The 19,324-nt window shown below is 37.9% G+C and overlaps 1 protein-coding gene across 2 annotated transcripts in view; it reads right to left on the bottom strand.

Annotated features, from left to right (window-relative positions):
- LOC131166391 (uncharacterized) overlaps window positions 1-18,927 on the bottom strand; it is a 34,829-nt gene extending 15,902 nt beyond the window's left edge. For both annotated transcript variants that reach the window (XM_058124906.1, XM_058124907.1), the window contains exons 1-2: window positions 18,526-18,927; window positions 17,570-18,398 (exon numbers count right to left, since the gene is read on the bottom strand). In XM_058124906.1, the coding sequence (XP_057980889.1) occupies window positions 17,570-18,370 (801 nt within the window). In that variant the 5' untranslated portion in view covers window positions 18,371-18,398; window positions 18,526-18,927. The remainder of the gene's footprint in view (window positions 1-17,569; window positions 18,399-18,525) is intronic.
- Between the last annotated feature and the right edge of the window lie 397 nt (window positions 18,928-19,324).

The following is a 19,324-nucleotide window of genomic DNA, read 5'->3' as shown; positions in this document are numbered from 1 at the left end:
ACGAAACAATCAATGGAACAAGCAAGGCAAGCCCTCGATGATGAACTATACTAAACAAGCAACCACTCAACAATGAGAATAAACAAAAGCAACAATCAAAGACACAAGAGTTTACATGGTTCGGAAATTTGCCTACGTCCACGGAAGCAGTGACTGATTTTCCACTATCACAAGTGAAGCTTACAAAGCTTACCCAACTGGGTTACATAATATGATTATTATAGTAATCCTATGCATACAGAAGACTTCTACTATATCTAATCTGTAACAATCTCCCAAAGGAAAATCCTCCAAAAACTCTCAATCTACTAATCTCCGATTCGAAAATCCATGACGACCGCCAGCGTAACCTTCGACGGTTTGCCCTCAAAGTGGCCATCCTGCAAACCTCTCTTTGTTCCTCGCTTCACGATACTTTCCTCGGTGTATGCATTCCACTCAGAGTATGAGTCACATCCCCAACAATCTCCACTTTGACAAATATTCACCACTTAGGAAAAATTTGAAAGCATAACCCCGCTGCTCCACCCGGGCCAGTGGATTGGGACCACCTCTTGTATAACACCTAGAGACATAAACCAAGTTCAAACGACGCTTGAACTTGTCCATGGTAACAGGAACTCCACCAAACTGAACACCCAGCTCCTTGAACGATCCTCTAAACCACAATGCTACCTTGGCAACCTCAGCCACTACCAAGTACTAGGATCCTAACTAGTGCAACCTGAGACGGTAACCTAGACTTCCAACAATTAGGCCTTCCCACAACATACCCCTTTATAAGCCTCCTGTCATCCAAGTCTCCTGTGTAGTCTCCATCCACAAACCTCACAACTGACGGATCACTCTGTTGCCCACCAAAGTACCCCACTACACAAGCGTAGGAAACCTTTGACACGTCCCGAACAACACCGTCCGTCCTTGAGTATTAAGCGGTAGATTGTTTACTTTGATTCACGAACGGTGTATCAGTGACCGGTTTAACATTAACTATGCTAAACCTCTCCAACACCTTATCCACGAAACCACCCTGAGATAACTCCAATCACCCTGCAACTATGACTATAAAGTCACCCTGAGATAATCCCAATCTCCCTGTAACTTTATCCTTGCAAATCTCCAACCCAAGAATACTCTTGGGCAGCACCCAAAACCTTCATGTCAACTTCCTTTCTCAAGAGAGTCCCTAACTGATTTACCTCAGTCGAAACCTTCCCAGTAATTGGCATGTCACTCACATAAAACAACAGAATAATTGCCCACTTGCATCCTATCTCCCTCTCCCCCTCTGGCAGTTCCACCAACCCCCTCCCCCCCCCACCCCAGGCGTCTGATTCTTATACAGTAACTCCATCTCCTCCACCATAGCACCTATCCACCTACCCTTCTCTTGGCCGGGCACTACCTCCTGAAAGGTAGTAGGATCCTTCCTGGTAGTAATGAATGCATAAGACATCAAATCATCAAATTTATAGCTGGGCGGTGGCTTAATAGTGCCTCTGACCCCATTGTGATCCTGCTGTTCTCTCGAACTTGAATTCCCTGCATTATAACCAATGTCATCTCTGCCCTGAGTTTGAAACTCCTCTTACATCGCAATCTCCTTTCTGCTCCAGTTTATATTGTGATAATGCAAGTCTCCTGAGTTGGAACTCCCTGCACTTCTGCCTTGAGTCTCCAACTCCACCTGCACAACATGCTCGTTGCTACTGTAGCTTTCTGGCACCTATTTCTCTTCATCTACCTAAGTACGCTGTCCCATGGCTTTGACCCCTAAAACCATAACTCCACCAATCGCCACCCTGTTTGATCACCCAGCTTGAACCCATCTTTCTTATATACTAGAAAGATGTACCGTCCAGACATCACACCAAGCCTAGATCCCACCTCACTAGAAACGTGCACGGCTGGACCTCCAAACTCTCTCAAACCAGAGAAGTCTACCGCATAACCTGTCCAAGCCTCTCCTGCAACTCTCCCATCTAGTGATACCTTTGGCGATCGATTAATTGAAAAACACGTCATACTCGCTAATTTTACCAAGAAGTTCCTTGCAAGCTCTGCATATACCATGTCATGCTCACAAAACTACTTGAACGCCAGCACACTCGGCTCCAATATTTGACTTGAGGAACTCTCTCCCGATCTGGTACTCCACCTCAGCCACAAGTTACACCTGCAAAGTTGTCCAACTTGTGCCGCATGAGATACCCCCAGGCCTTTTGTGATAAGTACTCATGTCCAACCTGTGATGCTACCATTACTAGTCCCTAAACATCCATAACAATGTAGTTAAGAATACCCTTCGTTTTGTGTGTGGTTGTGTTACACAAAACGGTATTATTTGACTCAGAACTGTCACCTGCAACTCCACCTACAACTGTGTTACCCAGCAATGCATAGAGATTCCGTGCTATCCTATGTCCCTTCATCACCATCAAGACGCCTTCACACACCTTCATTATCCCGCCTTCAAACTTGTAACTATACCCGTTACAATCCAAAGTGTTCAATGATATCACATTCTTCCGTAGATCAGGTACATTCCTTACACCACATAACGTCCTTACCACACCATCATACATCTTGATCCTGATATCCCCCATTCCGACAACTTTGTAGACAGCATCGTTTCCCATCAGAACAAAATCAAAACTCACCAATCTGAAAGTGGTGAACCGGGCTTTGTTGGGCATCATGTAAAAAGAACATCCCGAGTCTAGGATCCAAGAATCCGTGAGGCGTTCTGAACCTGATGAAACAAAAAGCATCTTACAATCACTGCTCCCTGAGTCCCCTTCTTCCACTACATTAGTAGATTTTGACGAACCCTCTTGAGTTTTCGCTTTCCGCTTCTCCTAGTTCGAACATTCCGATTTTATGTGCCTTAGTTTTCCGCACTTAAAACAGACAACATCCTTCCTCCTCCTGGACTGCGATTGAGTTTTATTACCACTCAATCCGCTCGAGGACTTGCCTCTCCCACGATTTTGATTACCCTTCATCACGAGCCCTTCACCATGTGAACCCTCATCGCTGGTCTTCTTCCTCTGATGGAACCCTAGCAATGCACTCGTGATGTCCTCCAACTCTAGGGTTTCTTTCTCCCAAGTCAACGTCATAACCAGATTCTTGTACGTAGGCGACGTAGGTAGGGAATTCAGCAACATCGACACTTTGTCCTCTTCCTCAAACTTCACATCAACTCGCCCCAAATCACTAATGATCTGATTATATGTGTTGATGTGCTAAGCCAAGTCTGAACCTTCTGCCATCTTAAGCCAATATAATTTTTGCTTAAGATATAACTTGTTCGTCAATAACTTGGATATGTACCAGCACTCCAGTTTCAGGCAAACCGCCGCTGGCGATTCCTTATCCATGACGTGGTACAACACGTCATCGGCTAGACATAACTTGATAGTGGACACCATGGTTTTAAATAACGGCCGTTACATAGCGTAACGGCCGATACGTAACGGAAATCGGAAGCCCCGAAACCGATACGGGCCGATAATGCGGTTCGGAAAAAATTCACGGCCGTAACGGCCGTTACGGAGGCGTAACGGCACGTAACGGCCGATTCTCCAACGTTACACTTCGTAACGTCCGTTACGGACCGTTACATGGCCGACAGTCGCAGATTCGCTGAAGGATTTCTGCTGCAGGTAGCAGGCAACAGCGCTGCTTTCCCCCTCCCCAGTCCCCACACTCATCTGCCATTCAAAGGGTAAAATGGAAAGTTACAAACTGACCTTGAAAATTTGTTGGCGCCTGGCGGAAGCAATAAGAAGGCTTCGAAGCCTGAGAGTGAGCACACCGAGGCTACCGAGCAGATCTACTCATCTTGCAGTTCCAGCAACTTGGCGAGTCACCAGCGACGGCGAAAGGTCTGCAGCAGCTCCGCCAGTCGTCGCAGTCGGCACCTTCCTCCGCCAGTCGTCGCAGTCGGCACCAGCCAGCCTCTCGTTTTAAGCTTCGGAGGCTCGGAGCTTGGCGTCATCTCTGCTTTGTGCTTCACAGTTCGCAACCTTCGCTCCTTCGAGCTCCTTCGAGTTCCCTCGAATCCCTCCCCTCTCTCGGTCTGAGTCGACTACCAGGCCCAGCGTATGAGACACTCTAACACTAACACTCAACACCCACAGCACTTTTCATTATGTTTTTTTTTTTTTTAAATTATATTTTGTTGTTCACAGCACTTTTCATTCTGTTTTTTTTTTTTAATTATATTTTGTTGTTCCCACAGCACTTTTCATTATGTTTTTTTTTTTTTTTAAATTATATTTTGTTGTTCCCACAGCACTTTTCATTCTGTTTTTTTTTTAAATTATATTTTGTTGTAAAATAGGTTTGTTAAATTGAATTAAAAAAAAAAGTAATTTAATAGAGTAAAAAATTAGAAATCATTAATAATTATGTAAAATAAAATTTTCTTAATTTATAAATATTTTAATTGTATTATATTTTTTGAAAGATAATTATGAAAATTAATTCCATGACATAGCAAGCAATTATTAATAGTATAATTAATATTTTTTAAGGTTAGTAAATAATTAATATTTACCAATAATAATTGAAGCCTTTTTTATAATAATATTTGAATATCAATAATCCACTACTGCATTCACCATCTAAACAAAGCATTAAAATAATGTATGTACACAAGACATCCATGTGATGGCATTTTATATTATCTAGGCTTAATTGAGCTATATTTTTCACCATTCTTAAAGAATTCTAAGGAATACTCTGCACAATTATTATAATATTTAGTCTTAGGATTTGCCAAATTCTAAGGAATACTCTGCACAATTATTATAATATTTAGTCTTAGGATTTGCCAAACTTATAGAAATAAAATTAATTCATGGCACCAATTGGCTAACATACTATTTATGTCAGCTGGACAAAGTGGTTATTTTGATAAAGAAGATATCATATTCACTCCCATCTATTGAAAAAATATTGAATAATGTTCATATTATAAAATAAAAAAAAATTAAATAACATCTGTCACCCATTTTATGTTACATGTGTATCTACTTGCCATTTCTTGAGTAGGGTGACCCTGTTTATTAATATTTTTTAAGTTTTAATACATCATTTTGACCTTAAATTTAAAATTAGGTAAAATAAATGTTTACATCTATTTTTTGTTTTTAGTTATCAAATAAAGTAAAATTTGATAACTTAATAATAAAAAAATTAACCTAATAGTTAATACATTAATAAATCTGATTTTTACTAATTACTACTGGAATTTATAGAAAAATTTAATTTTAATCCATATACTGAGAAAATGCTTAAATAGTCAATTTGTAATGTATGGATCTCTATTTGTGATGCTATGATGTATATGAAAGTAAAGCAAAAATCTTTTTCACCTGTTAATTTCTTATAGTTATAAATGAAAATAAAATCAAGCTATGAAAAATAATGAAAATATCTTTTTAAAGATAAAGGAATATATTTTTTTTGTAATAAAATATCTAATATTTTATAATTTTGTTTATTTAAATATAAAAATAATAAACATTACTTATTATTTTTAATCAAATATTATACTTTATTTTTACGTAATAAGTATTTAAAATTAGGACTATTTAGTACTTATTATTTAATATTTACTAAATTACTAATTATATTATTCCTGTCATTGTAGAAAGGTTGTAACTTTGTATTTTCTTTATATTTTGTGTAGAGATCATCAAATTAAGTCTATCAATATGTCACGTGATAGAGGAAATGAAAACTTACCTAGTGAGGATATTGGATGGCATTTTGGTACTGCGGTAGACGGTAATAGACATGTTATTATGTGTAAGTTATGTGGGAAGATAATCAAAGGGGGCATTACACGCTTGAAACAACACTTGGCACATAAAAAGGGTCAAGTAGCTGGATGCTCAAATGTGACCACACAAGTAAGAGAACAAATGATGAAACATCTACAACAGTATGCTGAGAAGAAAAGAGATAAACAAAAAAGGCAAGAAGAAGCAGAAGCCCAAATTAGAGGAGATTTTGAGAATTTGAGCGATGAAGAAGACTTAGAAGAAGAAAGTATGAGATTTGCTCGACAAGAAAGCATGCGATCACAACAACAATGGGAAGAAAGACAAAGATTTCGAGCAAGAACAACTGGAAGGGGTAATATTTATGAAGAGGGAGGTGGCTCTGGCAGTGGTGCTACCAGTGGTTTCAATAGAGCAGGAGCTCGATCTTATAGTGGTCGAGAAGCTGGAGGTAGTGGACGACAATGGATCAATCCTGATGCCCCTGAAGCTAGACTAAAGGCAATGGATCCTATTTTAGAAAGAAGCAAGAGTGCGAAACAACCAAAACTCAACACAAAGTTACTGAAAGGTTTAAGAAGTAAATTAGGAAAAGCGGTTGGAAAATTCCTAATTTATAATCGGATTCCAGCGAATGTAGCTGACTCTCCATTTATGCAACCTATGCTTGATATTGCTGCAGAGGTTGGAAAGGGGGTGAAGGGTCCATCACCCTATGAGATATCTGAAATTTATTTGGAGCAAGAGTATCAAGAAATGAAAAATTATATAGCTTCTTTTGCTGGAATTTGGAAGGAAAGAGGTGTAACACTTATGTGTGATGGTTGGTCAGGACCAACTAGAAAACACATTATAAACTTTTTAGTTTATTGCGATAGAGGCACCGTGTTTCACAAATCAGTTGATGCCTCTGATGTGCCAAGCAAAACAGCTGAATATTATTTCAGGTAATTTTCTAATTTTAATTGTATATGCAAATAGTATTATGAACTTGCATGTTTTTAATTAAATAATAGTAATTATTGAATTTATAATTTCATTTCAGATTAATGGATGAGGTGGTTGAAGAAATTGGAGAGGAGAATGTTGTTCAAGTAGTGACTGATAATGAAGCTGCAATGAAGGCAGGAGGAAAATTATTGATGCAGAAGAGACCCAATCTCTATTGGACAGCATGTGCAGCTCATTGCATAGACCTTATTCTTGAAGATATTGATAAGAAAAGTAACGTGAAGAAGGTCTTAGAAGATGCAAGAACAATAACCTCATTTATTTACAACCACACATGGACAATGAATTTCATGAAGAAATTCACAAATAATAGAGAGTTACTTCGCCCTGCCATCACTCGATTTGCCACAAATTTCATTGCTTTGAAGACTATTGTCAGGCATAAACAAGCACTAAGGGAAATGTTTACATCTGATGCTTGGAAAAACTCAAGATTTGGAATGGCAAAATCAGGCCCAGCATATGATTCGAAGAAAATTATCTTAGGCAAAGAGTTTTGGCAAAAGGCCTCTGATATAATTAAAGTGCAAGAACCCTTGGTGAAAGTTCTTAAATTGGTTGATGGTGATGAAAAACCAACCATGGGCTTCATATACGAGGCAATTGATAGGGCGAAGTTGGCCATTCAAAAAGATTGCCGGTTTTACAAAGATTATTGGAAAATTATTGACAACCGGTGGAGTTTTCAGTTGCACCAAGATTTGCACGCTGCTGGTAAGTGTAAATCAAATACAATTTCTTATTATTTTAACTTTTAAATTATGCATAGTTGCATTAGAAAACTATTGATTAATATGTTTCTAAATTTAATTGTAGGGTATTTTTTGAACCCACAATTTCTTTATGGTGCTCCACCCTCTCCTGAAGTTGCTAGAGAAGTCATGGATGGAGTTAAAAAAGTGATAACCAAGTTGGTACCCGATATAGATACTCAAATTCGGGCTATTAATCAAGTAAGTATTGGTTCCATTAAATTGAATAATGAATTGTTCTAGTATTCTGTAATACTTTCAAGAATAATTATTAATACATCTAATTAATTAATTTTATTTCACAATCATCCTTTTTTAGTTGTTGCTATATCGAGATAGGCAGGAGACTTTTGGAACCCCATTGGCTCAAAGGGCAGTGAAACAAACAAATCCTGGTAAATATGACTATATAGCTAAATAATGGAAAATTACTCTATTTTCTCTCTTTGTGTTCAAATTTGACTTTTGAAATACGCTATACTAATATAAAACTCTTTTTAATTATTAATGCAGCTGAATGGTGGATTCATTATGGCTTGTGTGCTCCTGAACTCCAAAGAATAGCAATTAGAGTTCTTAGCCAGACCACATCAGCTTCGAACTGTGAGCGTAATTGGAGCACCTTTAGCCTCATCCATACGAAAACAAGAAATAGATTAAAGTACATGAGACTACAAAAACTTGTTTTCATACATTACAACATGAGGTTAAAGTTAAGACGTACAATGAGAAGAAGCCAACGAGAAATTGAAGAGAGTTTCAATCCTATCAATTTGGACTACATTTTCGAAGAAGATGATCCTTTAAGTCAATGGTTAGAGGAGAGAGAGACACCACTACTCGACGGTCAGGACAATTCAAATTGGTTAAATGAAGAGGTTGGTGGTACTACAGAAGGAGGTGATCAACCACCAATAAACGCGCATGATGATTCAAGTTCAAGCTCTGAACGTACACAAAGTGATGACAATCTTGGTTTGAGCCCACCAAGTGATGATGATGGTAATAGTGGTGCTGGAGCTGGGGTTGGGGGGGGGTGGCAGTGGTGGTGGTGGAGGCGGCGGTGTAGAATATAATTATGGATATGATACAGGGACATCATTTGGAAGGGATATATATCCTTCTGATCCTTATGGACTACATGACATACCTGAAAATTATGACTTGGGTATTCCTCCAGGGAACCAATCTTCACAACCCAGGAGAAGGAGTGCTCGTGGTGACCCTAACGATTCTACTGAAGATTCATATGGTGTGGTTCGTAGTTTTGGCGACTTTGGTTTAGATGGTTCATCATCACAATCATATGGATCTCATCCAGCATATCCACATTATGCATCTCGTGACTCACATTTTTATCCCAGTGGATCAGGAATCTCAGGATCTAGTGAGTCTTCTTCTACACACTACCCAGAGCCGGCCCCTGCCCCAACTTATAGACATTATTCAGGAGAATTTTCATCACCAGTACATTTTCAAGAGCAACAACAAAATGACGTAAACTTGGGTTCATTCAACTATGTATTTCCACAAGGATGGGGAGATAATTTCCCATCCCAATCCCAAGATACAGATGCAAATTATGAAGACCCTCCACGTCATTCTTTTTGGTGGTGACATGTGTTATGTTATAAATTTGTAATATTGTATTCATGTATTTTCAACTATTTATTGATATTTGATATTAATCACTTTTTAAATTCATGTATGTGTAATGTGTATATTGAGTATTAAGTCTATTGAGTATTGATTCATTTTTAGTAACTTTATGACTTTAATTAATTGATTCTTACATTTCTACATCTTTTTACTCATTAAAGTAATGTAAACTATAAAAAAAATATGCTTTTTTTTGTAAACAGCGCACTAAAATTAATATAAAAATCATAATGCCTATTAAAAAGCATTTGTAGGTTGAAAAAAAGCCTTCAAAATTCATTAAAAATCATGTATTAATGGATTTCATGCTTATTTTTTAATTTTGGCATGGTTGTGCATGCGTGAAAAAAATTCACGACCGTTACGCCCGCTTCCCATTACGTAACACCCACGTCTCCCGCGACCCGCGACACTCGCGACCGTTTCGCGACGTTACCCGCGACCGCGATTTCGAACCATGGTGGACACAGCTCTCACTTCCAACTCCTTCCAACTTGCGTCGTCCATGCCTTCCGACTTCTTTCCGTATAGACCCTTCACCATCCCTTGCTGCACTAGCAAGTCCTTAACCCTCCTCTGCCAAAGTCCGAAGTTCCCCATTCCATTGAACTTACCAACCTCGAACCTCGTAGAAGGAATCCCATCCATTTGCGAACCAATAGCTCTGATACCAATTGTTGGTGAAACAATTGGCGCTCTGATACCAATTGTCGGTGCCGAATGTGCGTAGTGGAATACCTCACACAAACTCACAAAACAATCAATGGAACAAGCAAGGCAAGCACTCGATGATGAATCATACTAAACAAGCAACCACTCGGCAATTTGCCTACGTCCATGGGAGCGGCGATTGATTTTCCATTATCACAAGTGAAACTTACAAAGCTTACCCAACTAGGGTTACAAAATATGAATAAATTGTAATCCTATGCGTACAAAAGACTTCTACTATATCTAAAACACTTCATATAGCAATCTCCCGGATGAAAATCCTCCAAAAACTCTCAATCTACTGATCTCCGATTCGAAAATATGTGACGTCCACGAGAGTAACTGTTGATGGTTTGCCCTTAAAGCTGCTATCTTACAAACCTTTATTTGTTCCTCACTTCACGAGGCTTTCCCCGGTGCATGTGTTCCACTCAGAATATGAGCCACATCCTTAACAAAGTCAATAAACCAAGAACTAGTGGTAGAGATACCAGATGACATACAAACTATCGGATTACCTTTCTACAATTTGAGCAAAAGATGCAATGTGATGAGATGCTTGTTGGGATGCTAGATAATGTACAAACCTTGAATACTCTTCCTCTGAGACAATTATAGTATGTTGTTCACCTAAACAAGTGCTTGTTGAGGGAAACACACTTTTGGGATTTGAGAACGCCATACCAACACACACAACCTCAATACAGCAGCAAATCAGAAATATACAGCGAACAAAATGCTCTTGAAATACCAAAAGTGAACTTTTGGACCAACCAAAACAACCGCAAGTAAACTTCCAAACCAACCAGAACAACCACAAACAAGTCAACCACTGATTCAATCTTAAATGAGCCATCAACAACCGGGCATAGTATTGCCACAGCCCTAAAAATTAGCCTACACACACTGCCACTGCCACAAGGCACCAACTGGTCACTTTAATAATACCTAAGAACAACTAAAAAATTGCAATAAGCGAGCAAGTGATCGAAAAAGATTGGATCTTTGAACAAAAAGCATGACCAACAACTTGATTCCATGGTCTATGAAGGAGCTCAAACCATTCCAGTAAAAAACAGAGCTGAAAACTTGCTCAAAATACTCTCACGCACCAGCACGTGGAGTTCGAACTGTTGGCTTCTAGCCGGCACGTGGTGGCACATAGAGCTCTCCCTGGCTATGAAATTTTACAAGTTTGTAGATCGGCTGGTTCTGTGTGTGTTTGTGTGGTTATTTTTGCAAACATGAAGGATATATTTGAGTTTCTGGGAGGGGATTTTTTGGCAACTAGAGTGTTTTCCAGCAGCTCCTGGACTTTGCTTCTGGTCTTTGGTGGTGCAAATAATCCCTCTACAGCCACAGTTTGAGGTTTAGGGTTTGGTGTTGATATGCACTTAGGGTTTAAGTTGGATCTTGCTCTGAGACCATGTTGAAAAATTGGGTAAAATGGAAGACCAAACCTAAATGATAGGTCTCTCCCTCTATCTATAATATATGTCAAGTACAAATCCAATGACCATAATACTCTTACTAATTCACGCTTACTAACATAACTCTAACACATACTAATAATGCTAAATGACCCAATAACCATTAACAATCCCAAAATGATGTTAGAACTTAGAAGAACTCAAGGCAGGGGAAGGTAAGAGAGGGCCTTTTAGGTAAGAAGATTGTTTCAGATAAAGATTTCTGGTTGAAGGAAAATAATGTACCAAACATTGAGAAAGATTTATTCGTATTTCAGAATACTGATTAGCAGATGAGGACCAGAGGCCAACTATGGCAATCAATTATAAAGCAATGAACAGGATCATGCCAGCACCTCAAAGAAATTACACAATGACAAGGAATATTGGAGGATCATTGATATGCAACAAAATTCCCCGCTGTATATTGACTAAATGAATAAAAAATTAAAATACCATAATTCATAAACTCATAAAATCATGATTCATTTACATATACAGATTTAGGACAACACAAAATAAAAAAGCTAGTTAAGGCTTGTTATTGTGATTAAAGGAGATTTTGGGATTTTAAAACAGCAAGGAGAAAATTCAAGTATAGCACATGCAAAGGTATAAGAAAAGAGAAATGAATTTTGCAACGTAAGAAGGACAAGAAAAGCAAATGTTTGGAGCTTTGAACAGGAATTTGAATAATAACTGAGGTTAATCTTTGAGATTTTGGAAATGTTGAGTTTAGTATTTGAAGGAGGGTTTTTAGTGATGAAAATTTGAATAAAATAAGTTCTTATTATGATTTGAAGTAGGTAGAAAACCACTAAAATTCAAAGAGAAAAATAGACAGATGGTGAGAAACTCTAGGCCTCACATTTAGATTTTAGGCCTCACACCCAAAAGCTTTAAGGTAGCAACACGTGATACTCAAACAGCACAATTACTTGGATTTTTTTTCCCAAGTTCTCTTTGACTTGGAGAAGCACATACAGACAAATATACTCCTGGAAGACTCCTATTTCTAACAGACTGGCCAAAAGTAGATCAAGAAAATTATGAGTTGCCAAACAAACTTGCTCCTATCAAAAGTCACACATAAAATCAGTGACTCAAGTAAGCACAAATACCATCAATAAAACGTGCAGGAATAAATTACAGCCCATCCTGAAAATATAAATTTTATAATTTTCCAAAATACCCATGATAAAATTGAAGAAAACCAAAAAAACAAATTTGACAACTTGTTAAGATAAAGAAAACATTAACTGCGACTAGGTAATCATCCAACTAGAATGAGAAAAATCATAAGTTGCCCCATGTCAAATTTAGATCATTATTCAATATATCTTGACCTCTAAGCTTCCTTGTTCTTCAGTATATTTCTGATAAGCAAACTGCTTTTTTTAATCATTAGTCAAGTCATTGCCTAAATCCCCAATGTCAATCCAGTGGAAAATCTCGCACAATTAGAGCAATATCCTCAGAAAGTTGAAGTGATGGCAAATCCTTATTATTTTGGTCTGAGTATATTGCACCTACCCCTCCCTCTCATACTGCCTCTTAACAACTAAAATTTGCCCCTCCTCGCTAGAGCATTATTTGGTCCATATTGCAAGCATTCAAACCATCTAGATCACCCTTCCCTTATCTATGTGCTACACCAAGATCATGAGGGGTATGTTCATTCCTCACTTTATCTTTTAGAGTTGTACCATCCATCCATCTTAGCATTCTCATTACCACAACCTATACTTGTTGGATATCTCGTGTCTTAGTTGCACAACATTTTGATCCACGGCATAATGGATTATCAAATTAGGAAGTTAGATGAGACAGGAATTGTTGATTTGTTACATAATCGCATGATTATTTAAGGAAATAACAATTAAAATATAATAATTTTTAGTTATTGATATAAATAAAATAATTTGTGGTTGTTGATGTTATAAAGATGCAATTATTTGGTATTTTCCATTATTTTAAAATAATTCCTAAGCAAGTATGAGACCATATAACATAATAAAACTGATAACTAGTGATTTTGTAATCAAATGATTGGTAGATCAACTATGGCACTTGTCCTCCCAAACTTATCACAATTTTTCTTTTTAGATAACAAAAACTTCATTAATGTAAGAAGAGAAAAAAATTACAGAAAAAAAGGACACGTCATCCTCCTTCGCGACTAAAACAAAAGGAAAACAGAAACAAAGTAGTTACATCAATGCTGCCTTCCAATCCCTTTGGACATCGGACAGCAAAATACCCTTAAAAACCCCAAAAGAATAAGCTCAAAATGCAGCCAAAAATGAAGCTTTCTCCCAAATCAAATGCATTGGAGTCCTTTGATCTCTTAATATCCTGGCATTCCTTCCAAACCAAAGAGTCCACAATATAGTAAAAACAACACAAAACCAAAGCCTATTCTTTTTTCTCTTACTTCCAAAGACCCAGAACAGTACCTGCTCATCACTGAAAAGGTCTATTTTGCAATAATTTTACTTTATTTTTATTTATTAAAATTCATTCTGTCTTCCTTTATCTTTCTGAACTAATCTATTCTATGGAAAAAAATATGACAAAGGCCATTATTATGAAGACAATAAACCCATTATTACGATTCCACATCAAAGTGAAATAGAGTACTTAATTCTTTTTTTCTTTTATTTAATGTCTATTGATGTTCCAAAAGTACCTTCCCGAATTCCTGGAGAGAAATATGCAACTTGAGTTGACATATACTGCGGCTTGTCAGAAGGGGATTTCACTTGGAAAAGAAAATGTTCCATACTAACGGATTTGGGTCCCTAACCATGGGTTCCAATGCACGAGATCTTGTAGCACTTACTAATGAGACCTATCAATTATGAATCATAAGTATTCTTGGGAGCCACAATCCTCACCACTACAGGAAAACAAATTATTCCACAGCGCTCTTGCCACCTCACAATGTAGGAATAAATGACAATTAGTCTCACTTTCCTTGCCACACATCAAGCAGACGTCAGGATTGAGAGCCTTATAAGGCCTCCTAATCTGAAGCAAGTCATTTGTATTAACCCTGTTGAGAGCTAAAGTCCATATGAAAGCTTGAATTTTAAAAGGAACAGCAGCCTTCCACACTATTTTATTCAGATGAAAAGGACTGGGAATAATAAGTTTGGTAAGATGAACAAAAAAAAGAATTTGAAGAGTCCCCAATGCAGAGCCTACTATCCCCCCTGGTTTTGGGAATGAATGAATTCAGAATGCTCAACAGGCAAATGTACTATTCCATCTCTCTCTCATTGAGACTCCTAAAGAAATGGAAGTCCCAAGACACAGGATCCTTCTCAGAAGAATAGAATTCAGGAAAAGGAGCAACATGTACAGATGAAAGTCTATACAATCGAGGCACAAGGTATCCCAACGAAGCCTCACCCACCCAAATATCTTCCCAAAAGCGAATTCTATCCCCAACAGCAACAGAAAAACGAATGAGAGGAAAGAAAAACCAGAAACCTGAGATACAAATTGCCAAGGGCATGCATGAGAACCAATTCCATCCCCTTAGTATCGTACCCATTCCTATGAATACCATACTTAACTCTTTCTTACTTCATGCCATAAGGAACCAAACTCTAAGGGGAATCTCCATACCCATTTGCCTATTAGCGAAATGTTTTTAGAAACCAAACTACCAATGCCCAGGCCTCCTTCAGATTTTGGTCTCCTTACCACCTCCCAACTAACAGCATGATCCCTCTTATCCCTCCCCAATACTAGACCATAAAAAATCTCTCATAATTTTCTCTAAAATACCGGATACTTTCATAGGAATTTTAAAAAGAGAGAGGTAGTAAATAGGAATATTAGAGAGACGAACACTGATGAGAGTAATCCTACCACCCAAGGAAATATAAGTCTTCTTCCACCCTTCTAGTCTCTTCCCTACCCTCTCAAGCATCAAATCTCAAAAAGCGGTGGACAAAGGATTACCCCCAAAGGAAGACCAAGATACGAAATGAGCCAAGACATCTAAAATCCTCCAACTCCCTACTGCTCAAATTAATACCAGCCAAACCACTTTTAACCAAATTAATTTTCAATCCTAGAATCTTCTCAAAAATTTTTAGCAGAGCAGAGTACCTTGCAATTTTTTAGTACTATTCTCTAAAAAGAAAATAGTACCAATAGCAAATTGTAAGTGATACACCTCCACCTTATCCCTACCTACCTCCATCCTAATCACACCAAAATCCTGAGCACACAACACCTGCCTCCTTAAACCTTCCACAACCAACATGAACAAGAACAGAGATAACGGATCCCCTTGTCTTAACCCCCTGGACATCTCAAACACTCCCCTAACCTTACCATTAATAATCACAAACAAATTGGCATAAGCAAGGCAACCTTTGATCCATTTACACCATAAGAACCCAAAGCCCTTCCTAACCATGACCTTATCCAGGAATCCCCAATTAACCACATCATATGCTTTCTCAAAATCTAATTTAAAAACAACACCCCAATTACCTCTCCTTTTAACATCCTCTACCACTTTATTAGCTACCAAAAGTGCATCCAAAATTTCTCTCCTTTGCAAAAGCAAACTGGGCTAATGAATAGTATCCCCAACACCTCCCTAAGTCGCCTAGACAAAACTTTAGTAAGAATCTTATAGATGCTAGTGACTAAACTAATTGGTCTAAAATCTCAAACCTTCCTCAACCTCTCTTTTTTTTTTTGGTATGAGCACAACAAAAGCAAAATTAATGCTCTTACACACCATTTTTATGAAATTCCCCAAAAAAAACTCATTACATCATCCTTCAAAACATCACAACTATCCTAGAAAAAAGCCAAAGTAAAGCCATCCAGACCTAGAGCTTTATCCCCATCCATCTCCATCACTGCCTTTCTTATCTCTTCCATTTCAAACAGCCTCTCAAGCCAAATAGAATACTCTTCCCCATTGGGCTCTCAATCAAGCCCCTCCACCATCAACCTATTCCCACAATCCTCAGTGTAAAGAGGTTTTAAAAAATTAGCAATCCCTTCCGCAATCTGCGATTGATCCCTCACCATCTTACCCAGATCCAAACCAAATTCTTTAATCAAACACTTCCTTCTCCTCCCATTAGCAACTCTATAGGACAATCTAATATTACAATCCCCATCCTTAGCTGTAGATTATTTATGCCAACTTCTTCTCTAAACAAAAGAAATTCAAACTCGTTACGAAGATAAGCAATCCTTTCACCCTCTTCCTCTCCTAAAAAATCACACTCCTTTAATCTGTCAAACTTATACTATTATATTTCTGAGCAAAATGACAAAGGCCCCAATTTTTAGCATAATTGACATAACTTTAGCCTTAGGTCACGAGAAGGCAAGAAATATGTGAAGTATGCAAGGTTGCAACAACTATTCTACGTCATTTTAGCATGAGACTGAAGATAAGAAATGCCACATGGGAAACTACCTAAGAAATAAATCTAGCTTTACCCAATCCACAATTGTTACATATTTTGATCTCCATGGATAAAAGAAGGATAAGAAACTATGGGGCAAGACAATTCTAACTAGCTAAGGATTGATGATGGTGGTGGTATGACTTTGCAATCACACAATAACATGCTAGCTATAGTTAATACCTTCAGCTCTCAAAGCGCTCCTACCAGACAATCTTCTGTTACAAAATTTAAAAATTAATAAATAAATAAAAGAAGCTAAATTCCATTCCCATTCCATCTGCAACTAAAAATGATGGTTAGAACTCTATAAAGAATCTTACGGATCTAGGATATTCTACCAGTCTTATTAGAATTCTACTGTTCATATTGAGAAAGTCACATCAACTTCGAATTCTAGTGTTCATATTGAGAAAGTCACATCAACTTCTAGAAACCATCAAAACCCATTTCAAAATCGTACTTGCTAGATATTTTGTTGTTCAGGTCTTATTTCTAGTTTTTCCATAATGACTTTTGAACAAGCATCAAGCATCCAAGAAAGTCTATTGAATTGACTCGAGTGGGTAAGAAGACCAAATCCTGCAACCCCTATCCCCCAAAACATATATCAGCACACTATAACAATATATAAAATCCTTGGCCAAAACATAACAACCGTTTGTGCCAAAATCGATATAAATGAACACATTATACAACATTAGATCAAGAAAAAAAGCTACCTGTGATTTTGTGCAGTCCAAAGGCTGAAAGTTCTGAGTTTGTTGCGATTGAACTGTCGCTGGGGGCATATTCCCTTGTAAGTTTGGAGCAAAAATTGGGGATGGGTTCAATGCATTCACATTCGTGTGCATTGCAGTCGACATCTGCTGATTTTGGTACGTGTGTTGCTGAACTTCATTAGAATGCACCACAACAAAAGGAGGGTTTGCAACAATTCCAGGATTTTGCGGACACATGGAGTGAGCAACTTGATTTGGCTGCCCTAACATATGGTTGGGACCTGGAGGAGCATTATAAGGAACGACTTGACCATGACTTGGTACTTGCATTGGAAGCAGCTGGTTCATATTTTGCATTGGATTCTGCAAACAGAATTGCCCATTTGGCAAGCTAGGGTTGAAATTCTGAGCCAGGTTCATCGAATTATACACAAATAACTGACCAGGTGTTTGAGATTGGTTGATTTGATTCAAATTCGGGACAAAATTACTGAATGGCTGCTGCATTGGGAATGTTCCTACAGGATTCAAAATTGGAGCAGAGTTCTGTGGACCAAATCCTCCATGGCACTGAACCGTGTGAATTGTAGAACCAACCGAACCCAAGAGGGGCATCGTTGAATAATTATTTTGCTGCTGAAGAACATGGGAAGGGACATTCATATAACATGGTCGTGCTATCGGAGGCTGGATATTGGGCACAGCACCGGGAGGATTTCCAGGGATGAAATGGGTGTTGGAGTTATTGAATGGTGTTGCAATATGAGGATTGTTTGGACCCGTTTGAGCTTGAGTTCGCATGGTGTTCAATCATAAAGTACATCAATTCCTACAAACGGCATTAGTTGACATGACCTGTTAATCAAATAAACCCAAATAAACCCAGTGGGTTTGTGGTTTTGTGTGTGTGTGTGTGTGTGTGTGTGTGTTTGTGTGTGTGACGGAGAGAGAGAGACCTCAGAATGCAACTGCCGAGCCAAGTGCAGGCACAACACTCATTCACCAACCATGGCCCCTGGGCCCTTCACACTGCCTCTTCCGGATCCGATACTGTTGGCTGGGATACTTTTCCGGCCGACACAGTGGAGAAGATGAAGAATGACTGGGCAAGCTATTAACCCTCTTAAGAAAAATTATGACTTTTGGGACTGGGAGTAGAGGAAACAGAGGAAGGTGTCAGGGCTTTTGCCGCCGGTATATTTCAAGCTGGGACTCACCCTCTTCAGCAGAGTGAATCTGGGTGATCAGCTGAAGGCGGCGGGGATGTACCCAGAAGACCAGACGGTAGACATTAAAGGTTTCGCGGCAGTAATTTCTAAACTGTTGGGGGTCTCTTTTTCCCAAATTTTTGAAACCTTGGAAAGGTTTGCGGTAATTTGTTTATTTTATTTATTGAATTTTTAAAAAAAAAAATTACAGAAATCCAGAAGATTTATTTATTTAAAACAAAAAAAAAAAAACTCATCATATTTTTTATAGCATGTGAGTGTTTTTGAATTTGTATGACTTTAAAGGAAAGTCAATATAATTTTGTATAATATTTTATTTAAATTTATAAATATAATAATTAAAATTAGAGTAGACATGACGAAGCCTAAAGCTTAGTTTGTCTCATCCATGATTTTTAGAAAAAAAAAAATTTTTAAATTAATGAAAAGAGATAAATTGAAATTATTACAAAAAAAATAATAATAATTTTAAGTTGTTAGTTTTTAGTTGTAAGGTACCTAAAAATATTTAAAAAAACAAATATAT

The sequence above is a fragment of the Malania oleifera genome, chromosome 10, assembly GCF_029873635.1.
Source record: "Malania oleifera isolate guangnan ecotype guangnan chromosome 10, ASM2987363v1, whole genome shotgun sequence".
Taxonomy (NCBI): Eukaryota; Viridiplantae; Streptophyta; class Magnoliopsida; order Santalales; family Ximeniaceae; genus Malania; species Malania oleifera.
Note: the sequence above shows the minus strand (reverse complement) of the source record. Positions and strands in the feature narration are given on the sequence as shown.